The 9,859-nt window shown below is 38.4% G+C and overlaps 1 protein-coding gene across 1 annotated transcript in view; it reads right to left on the reverse strand.

Annotated features, from left to right (window-relative positions):
• Nucleotides 1–9,330, reverse strand: part of LOC307135652 (protein NLRC3-like) — a gene marked incomplete at its 3' end in the record, with an annotated part of 42,152 nt that extends 32,822 nt beyond the window's left edge. The window contains 3 exon segments of the mRNA XM_079832225.1: nucleotides 1,791–1,913; nucleotides 2,009–2,171; nucleotides 9,233–9,330. Of these exon segments, the coding sequence (XP_079688351.1) occupies nucleotides 1,791–1,913; nucleotides 2,009–2,163 (278 nt within the window). The 5' untranslated portion in view covers nucleotides 2,164–2,171; nucleotides 9,233–9,330.
• Between the last annotated feature and the right edge of the window lie 529 nt (nucleotides 9,331–9,859).

The raw sequence follows: 9,859 nt of genomic DNA on the forward strand, positions 1-9,859 counted from the left end.
GGCGGATAGCCTGAGGCGTCCGAGGATTTCTTTCTTTAACTCATCATAATTATCAGCGCTCTCAGCGGGAAGGGAAAAATATGCTCGTTGAGCCTCACCGGTCAATAGGGGACCCAGCAGCCGCGCCCACTCTTCGCAATCCCAGTTCTCCCGTACCGCCTTATTCTCGAACATCCGTAGAAACAGTCCAACGTCATCTTGAGAGGTTAGCTTCGGCAGTAGCAGGGTTACTCGGATGCGGGGGTCAGGAAGCGGAACGTGCTGAACGGCGGAGGGTGGCGAATTCTTCTTCCACCTTTGCCTGACGAGCCGCTAGGTGTTCGGCGATCTGTTGTTGGCACGCACTCACTTCAGTCAGGCATTTGAGCAGGTCTTCCATGACGGGGAGGAGCGCCGCCCTTTTTCCGGGTTCTCGTGAGTTGACTGTGGGGGAAGGGAAAAAAAACTATGTAAAAGATCGGGGATGGTTGGTGATTCTTCACGCTCTTGCCCGCATTCTCCACCACTGTGGCAGGGTGAAGAATCACACAACACAGAATTAGTGAAAAGCCCCCGGAGGGTGGGTTTATTGCACAAAGGTGAACAAACATGGTGATGGTGAAGTGCTGGTGCGCGGTGCTTCCTTTCTCCTCTGGTGCAGGGTGGCTCGCGGTGACGTCAGTGAGATGGTGTGGCCGGAGTGTCACAAGCTGCTGTCTGAGAGAGAGAGAGAAGTGTTAGCGCGTCTTTGCATGGAGTTAGTGCTCAAACTGGAGTCCCATGGTGCTGTGTTTTAAGTGGTGTGGTGATCGCCTGCAGCTGTGAAGATCCGGGCCGTGCTGAGTGGCTGCAGGTGATCCGTGTTTGTTTCCAGGGCGACGCTGACGAGAGCTCGGGAGACTTGTCTCAGTATATTTATTGTAAACTGTAAAATGCAAGTGGAGTACTGTAACATGAAGCATTACAGTAAATAAACAGTAGAGTGCACATTGTTGGATTACACACATTCCCCATTTGTCAGTAGGGACTGACAAATGGGATCTCACTTGGGAGTTTCGGGAGTTTTAGAAAAATGGCCAATGGAATTGGCGAGTGGAATTTGCATGCCACTCCACCGAATATACAGGTATATAAGATGGCAGCTCATATCCACTCATTCAGATTTTTGCGTCTGAGTCAAGTGGTTACACTCTTCCAGTCACCATGCAATGAAAGACATGCGCCGCATCTCCCGTCCAAGGGAGATGCGAGATGACGGCCTCCGCCCTGCATGCGATGGCCATCCTGCAAGTACATCAGGCCAAAGCAGACAGAATGTCATAGCCAAATGACATCCACTCTGGTGGTCCAAGAATGTAATCTCTGGCTAGACCTTGCTGAGATGTAGGTTGCTAGCAAATTATGCTTTCTTAATGCCCCAATTCGCAAGGTAGCCTCTTCTGCGACACTGTCGACTTCGCCACATAGTTTGTAGCAGTCCAGAAGCAGATTACATGAAACAACCACAGCCTTCCCCGGCGTGACACCTCTCCCTCTGAGCACATCCATCTGCAGCGTCTACACCTGTTCCAGCGCGACTGGAAACAACACCCCGGCTGCCCCATCGAGCCTCCCGCTGGAAGGCGACGCAGTCCGTCACTCAGGAGGAGGGCCAGGTGGAGAATCCTTGTTTTTTCTGCTTTCTGTTCCATGGTAAACACATTTTCAATAAAAGAGCAGTTTCCTCCATCTCTGGGCCGCACAGGGCGCGTGTCTAATGTCTAACCCTTGTTTTACTGATGCAGATCATTCATCAACATGCTTGTACTCACAAAGATTCAAAGATCACTGCTCCATCACTGATTTTAGGGAGATGTTTTGGTCCATCACTCCTCATAGACACACAGCTGGATCCAGCTGGACATGATGCAGACTGACTTTCCTTTCGTCTGATACTGAGAAAACACCAAAAATTCAGATTACCTCTCTTTATCACTGATGTTAAAGTCTTGTCTTTAAGTCTTGCCTTCAGTTCTGGTTATTGTCTCACCTGGGGCTAGAGGTCACTGTTCCATCACATAGATTAGGAGGCCGATGTATGGATTTATCACTCTTCATAGACACACAGCTGGGCTCTGGAGATGCTGCTCTCTGGTTCTGGTTGTAAACAACATCCTTTTCCTCTCCCTCCCCATAGAGATTCATTTCAGAGTCTGTGCATTTGGAGATATAAAATGTAAACTTTTATAAACGCGTCTCAAAAGCAGACCGTTTTGTTCCATTCATCTACAATCCATCCAGATGTTTTAGAATGTGTAAAGTAATTGGTAGCAGTGCTATAATGTAACAAAGTAATAATACTGCAGTTATCCACCTAGCCATCACAAGTTAGTTTGTTGTTTGGATGTTTCTTTTTTTCATGGAATGGTTTGTCTTTGCTTGTTCTATCTGTATTGTGATTGAATGTGTTTGTTTTTACTAATTATTTTTGTTAGTTATTTTGAAATGGTTTGTGGTTTATTCAGTATGTGTAAAATTTGTTGCGCCCCCACTGACTGTATAGAACTGGGTTGGTTGTTGTTGTTGCATGTCACGCTGATTAATGTCTTTTACAGGTATATGTATGAATATTACGTAAAGTCTGTGTTTGTGTTTTACTTTGTGTTTAATTTCCCCTTCAAATATGGGGAGTCCAGCTGTAGAAGTATCTTATAATGAAGTATAATATTATTATAACAAATACATTTAAATAAAATTGTTATTATTAGGGTTGGGAATCGTGAGAAATTTTCCGGTTCCGGTTCCGGTTTCGGTTCCGCCTAACGATTCCGGTTCCGGTTCCATTAAAATTATTACACAAATGGTGGTAAAGGAAAAAAGGCACAATACGCAACTCAAACAATCCATTTTGTGTGTATTACTTGCTCTAAAATTAATTTACAGGTTGGCAATGTCAAAAAAGTCCTGAACTGTACATATATTACAGTATTAATTAAGCCATTCTTGCAACACATTGTTTTTCAAATGAACACCTCTGAAATTGTCTTATTACATTTTATCTCTCTGTCTCTGAATAAAACCAAGTTATAAATTATATTTATTAGTTATATTTATTAATTAGTTGTATATTAATTTAATAGTAATTCAGTTATTCAGTGAACTTGTAAATAATAAATTGCAATTCAGCATTACAAAGGTAATTGTGCCTAAACGCTTACCTAAACCATGGTGACTCAACGGTTGACATACATATATACATATATATATATATATATATATATATATATATATATATATATATATATATATATATATATATATATATATATATATATATAGGCCTTACACTATAAATCTGGTATAAGCCCTGAGGCACTCTGTGTTGTAGCAAATGTTTTGTCAAATTGCTAGTGCAGCCTCCTTTGCATGTTATTAACTTTTCACATTTTGCTTCATTATCATTCATTCTTTGGAAATGAATCCATACTTGTGACTTTCTCTTCGCCATGCTGGTGGTCAACGAGAAAATATCTGACGCAAAACCGTAAATGTGTAGCGCGAGGGCTTTCAGGCTGAACTGCTGCACTCCTGGAAGCGGCAGGCAACGTAATTAATATTCATGAGGAGGTGAGCCAGGGTTGCCAGGTTTTCACAACAAAACCCGCACAATTGCACAATCGCTTCAACCCGCGGACATGAAACACAGCCCGCGGCAACAGTGGAAAACGGGAAAGCGGGAAAACCACGGACTTGGCAACACTGGCTGTCACTCGCTATGAAAGGATACGCTTCCAGCGCTTCGCACACACATTGCACCAGAACCGTTTTCGGAACCGAAACTTAGGAATTTCGCGCGGTTCTGGTATTTTTCAAAAATCAGTTTCGGTTCTGAATAAGAACCGGTTCTCGGTTCCCAACCCTAGTTATTATTATATTATAACAAATATATTAAAAACGTTGATTCAAATTAAGATACCATTTATACAAAACGAAATTCACTTTAAAGAAAGGCTTTCTACAAAACAAAACTTAATGAAACTCATTGATGAACTGGTCATTTTTCTGACAAACTCCATGTCTTCTGATATATTATGCATCAAATGATGCGTCCTTTATTATTTTGGCTGTTCACTTTTCACAATCAACATATAATAACAAATAACATTCGGCTATAATATTTAAACATCAATATGAAGCAAAATATGTTTGACTGTTACTGTATTTATAGCATCTGAACAGACATTTGTGAATAAAAGCTTTATTGACGTGACACTAGGCTATTTTACAATAAACACGTTATAATCTGTAGAAAACAGGCCAAATAAATCTTGTCTAACAGTCTTGCGTCTATGACATTTTATGTTGCAGCAGGATTCATATTTAAATTGTCTTTTTGCATTTAATATTCACAGATGCTAACAGAATAAATTGTCTACCTTACAATCAGTGGCTGCATCCGTTGCTCTAAGAAATTAACAGCTTTTCATGAGGTAAATTATTCCAGGATTACTCCTCAACGCATCTCAAAATGATGTAGCTGAAGTATAGCACTACACTTGATGTTTTTTATTTGAGTTGATGTGGGTGTCGACTCTGAATCGCCTCAATATTTGAATCTCTAAAGAACGCGCTCCGTGGGCGTGGCGCATTAGCGGCTAATGAGATACTTGTGAACGACTGACATCTCACTGTTTTCAAACAGATTACATAAACAAAGAATAGTTTTTCGATTTAATTTACATTATTTAAAACCTGACATTTCAATGTTTTTTAGACATATGTCTCATGTTTGTTAAACTAACCCACACCACCACACCTGTTCCTAACTTTACCCTTAAAATCACCCATACCACCACACCTGTCCCTAACTAGTCCAGTCTAGAGTTCAAAAACAGCATATGTACAATTCATGTAGTTCTATATAGGGAGCCCTACTTCCTTTCCAAATTAGAAAACAACCATCAATACTTATCAGTACTTAAAGGTGAACTATGTAAGATTTTTGCAGTAAAATATCCAAAAACCACTAGGCCAGTGTTATATATTTTGTTCAATTGAGGACTTAGAATATCCCATATGTTTCCAACTATTTGTAAATCGTGAGAAATTGCTATTTCAACCAAGGAACCGGGACGTGTGAGCTATGCGTTTGAGGGAGTCGCCTGTCGATTGCATCATATCTGCCTTACCCTCGGTTTCCGGTTTTATTTAGCAGAAACGCTGTACTCTCACTGCAGTGTGAACAAGTGTCATAGCAGCCGCCGAGCGAATGTCATAACTTCCTTTTCAACACACTCAGATATATCTAATACGATAAACAGAGTTGCGTTACCCATACTCATGACTGGAAAAGAGGTAGTGGCGCCGGCGACCGTGTCATAATAAAAGTACCGCCGGCGACTATGCCATAATAACAGTCCCGCTCTTCAATCGCTCCTGCAGCCTTGCTCAGCTCCACAACACTCGATCCTGCTCTGCTTCATACTACAGTAATGTTAATAATCGCATCCATGAACATGGTTTCTGCCCGAGTCCTATCCTGACTCTTTTCCACCGGCTGAGGTGAAAACCACATGTCCCAAGATTCTGCGCTCAAACGCGACATCATCAAACTACGCCTTTGTTTTGAACAGGCGACCTCTAGTGGATGGAAAAGTTACATAATGTAGCTTTAATGTACTGTCCAAAAGGATTATTATTAGTAGTATTATTATTATTAATAATAATATTATTATATATGAAATCTAATTAAAATTTACCCATAAAGAGATTTGCATAACTTGGTGGAGAACAGAAAACAACTTCTAGCATGTCATGACATTATCCACAACATGGTGATTGTTTTCTCAGTGAATGGAGTTTAATGGAATGCATACAGTATATCTTCAACGGTATGTCCTGCCTTTTGTAACATGTTAGATCATGTTGACAATTCGTGTTTGCCCGGTTTACTGTCTGTACTTCTTTTCATGCTTTCTTTCATAATGCAGTCAAATATGAAATTCTTTGAGGACTGTCACTTGTAGGGAGTAAATTAAACAAATTACTTTTTTATTTTCCAGAAGAAATATTCTTTCCCCACATATTTCAAGAGAAATGTAAATGGTTGTTGTGGTGTTAATTCACATTGTTTCTAGATTATTGTGTGGGTGGTCAGATACATACAAAAAATAGCAAAAAGCTTCATTGGCCAAAAACAAATGAACAGATAAATATCATTGCACTAATCATATAATAAGCAAATGGGAAATTATAAACAAGTAAGGGTGACCAGATTTCTCATGGTGAAATATGGGATGGGATGGGCACCCCCGTATTCTTGCGTCACCAAAGACTACTACTTGCTTTTATTATCACCTAAAAAAGACAATTTAGGAAAGAAGAAATACAGGACAAAACATGATTTTTTTTTCATAATACGTCAAGACACTAAAAATTGAGCTAAAACACAGTACTGTCCCAGGGAAAATGGGACATCTGGTCACCCTAAAACGAGCACTAGTCAGGTGAAATCACTCTATAATTCCGATTGGATTATAAGAGCAGACAAATTGCTATAAATGGAGGAAAGAAGTAGCCTGGTCCTACCAGACTCTTAAACATTTCATTTGTACAGAGAGTCTGGCCACTTTCCATTGATAAGCGTTTACTTCCTTGAAGGCGGATACTCTGTTGAAGTTTAAAACTATTGGATCTGCCCAGAGCCACTCTAGATCTCCCATAACCAATCGCTAATGTTTGGTTGTGACGTATGTCATCTCAAACTAGCGCACAACAAATAAAGAAAAAAAAAATTGTGACTGGAGAAAACCAGAGAATATTCCCCAATCCCAGACGGAGTACTGAAGGAAAATTAAAATTGAGCGGAAGTACGTAGGATGGCGGAGCCAGGGTAGGGAAGAAGTGCTTCCAATCATTATGTTGGTTACCCTCAAAGAAAGATGTGCTGCCATAATTGCTTTGCATCAAAGTGCAAATAAACAAATAAGACTCTCCCAAAAAACACCAAGGACAGACTAAAATTCTGCAGGAAGTACAAGGATTGGACAGCAAAAAACTGATGCAAACTTATTTTCTCTGATGAAGTCCCCTTCCGACTGTTTGGAACAAAATCGATTATATGGGAGAAAAAAAAGATGAACACTACCACTTGCAGGGTCTGTGCGTGCTTATAGGCGAACTAGGCAGACCCGCCTAGGGTGGCAGCACAGTCAGAACGGTAAGAATGAAAGAGATTTTTTTTCCCCATTTAAATTTTATCATTCGTTTTTCCACTTCCATCATCAAGTTATCACTCCATTAGTTATTCTAAATCTAAATTACTTTCCTTCATTCTAGTAGCCTACCACACCCACCCCATCCCGCCCTACATAGAGCGCCATCGGTCTAGATGAAAAACTCCCTGATATACATCCAAAAATATAATGAAAAAAAAATTCTGTACATGAATACAAAAGATGACTACTTTTACTGCTGGTGATGGCTAATGATTTTAAAGCCCGACACGCGATTCTGAAAGGTAGGGTTATGCATATGTCGTTATATTAGGGAAAGCGGGGGAGAAGTTGTCACATCTGTTCTGTGTCTTGCACGTGTGGAATTTTTATGTTGAAGTTTATTTGTGTCTAGGTTCTGTGTTCTTTTCTGTGTCCTGTTCCTGTTGAGTTTTGTAGTTCTTTGTAGTTTTTCATGTCGATTAGTCTTCCCAGGTGTTTTCCATTTACCACTCCACTTGTTATCTTGTTAACCTTGTTTCGCTTGTGTATATATATCCCCAGTACTTCAGTTGTTCTTTGTTGGTTCGTTATTTCATGTCATGCAGGCGTTGGCTGTTCTCTGTTCCCCGTGTTTTTTCTCAGTGTTATTCTGTTTAAGTTTTTGATTGTTTATATTTTTGTCATCTACATTAAATTCCCCTGCTTTTGGATATCCTCATATCTGCCTGCCGTGTTTGATTTCCCTTGTGTTCCGTGACAGAAGTTATGTGGCTCACCTTATTGTATGCATAATAGTTATATATCCCAGCAAACATTTGGACGTTTAATGACCGTTGAAAAGGCATCCCTCCGACACATCCTGTCATGGTTGAAAAATAGTTTCCAAAATGAAAGTTATCACTGTTTACTAAAGTTGCACCCCTATCAACTACAGGACACGTTCATTTTAATTCATGAAATACGACCCATAGGAGCGTTTACTAAAGTTGTGCCCCTATCGACAACAGGACACTTTCATTTTAATGCTTTGTTTCCTTTTATTTGCGTCATATTTTGGGTTTTGCGTTGCTCAATTGATAGAGCATTGCAAAATAAAATGTAATGTAATCATGTGATCATGTAATCGTGGGTTCGATCCCAGGGAACGCATGAACATAAAGTGTATATGCACTATAAATCACTGGGTAGGTTTATTAGGTTTATTAGGTTCAGGGTGGGGTGGGAGTAGTTAATAAAAAATATATATTTTTGCTAAATGGAAATATGACAAATGGTGGTAAAAAAGTCCACACATTACATTTAAATGAACACACATTTTGATTGTGGCATTTTGTCACATTTGGTGACGACAGATGTAACACGACACTGTCCTTATTTTTACACCAGCTAGAAGGCGCATGACTTTAAAACGTAAATAAAGGTCGTAATAAGGTGCTTGAAAAACGACCTATAGAGTCAGGTTTTTTTTGGAGGACAATCTGATATTCTATTGTTAATTGCAATCCATTGTTATTAACTAATTATATATATATATATACTAATATATATATTGTACAAATACTTAGGCTAAGTATTTCCCTTTTCGGGTGATTTAGAGATTTATAATTTCATCATAACACGTTACGGTTATTTATAAATAATTAAATCTAAATACCCATAATTCCCTATTGAGCTAATTTAATTTATTAACATATATGTAGCTGAGTTGTTACAACTATAATAATGATCTGACTCATTATGTGTCATGTAAATGTAAATCCTTAGTATACATAAAACTACCTTTAGCTTACCTTTAATGATAATGATAAAATTGCACTCACTAATTAACACAGTAATGAAACAAGCAGTAATTACACAGCATGTGACAAAAATATCAGAATGCGCAGCCTTCTGTGATTGACTTACAAAGACACACCTGATCATCTCTTTCATCACGACATACAGAGGTTTCAATAAAATAAAATAAAAAACAGCAAAAAAGTTTCAAAATGTTACCAACGACACATCATAAAACAACGCATATACATGAAAACAATTATAAAAAATGAAACACTCACCTCAAATAATATTTCTAGATATTTCTATTTCCTTCTCCAAACTGCCGTGCAGCTCTAAAATTTCTTTCACTGCTTTTAGGTAGACATGAGAATTGGATAAATGACAGTCAGACATGTCAAAACACGCAATCACTCAGAACTGGTTTGTTATTCATGTATGGAAGTTGCAGTATAATCTCCGGGTTTTAGGGAGAGTTGTGTTTCATTGCTGTGTTGTGGAAAAGGTAGAGATTAGGGGGTTGCCACCTTTAGTGTGGCAAAATAAGGGACACCCATTCAAGACTATGGAGGACCAAATTACTCAAAATTAAACAATTCAATAAATAATTAATTCAATAAAACAACTATTAAATGTACCAGTTTATTCTTAAATAATGAAATAAATAATTAATTTCTCAATTAACTAATTATTTTAATTAATTATTAATAATTAAATAAATAAATGTATCTATTTACTTTGTAAAATTACATGAAAACACCATTTAGTGTTTAATATATTTCACAATTACCTCTACCACACACAAGCCTATTGTTATGTTTAAAAATAATATTTTTTTAATTATTAAATGTGCTTTTTAAAAAAGCTGTTTTTCACAATAATATGCTGCATTTATGAATGACGCCTAT

Source organism: Gobio gobio, assembly GCF_949357685.1.
Source record: "Gobio gobio genome assembly, chromosome: 1".
NCBI classification, from domain to species: Eukaryota; Metazoa; Chordata; class Actinopteri; order Cypriniformes; family Gobionidae; genus Gobio; species Gobio gobio.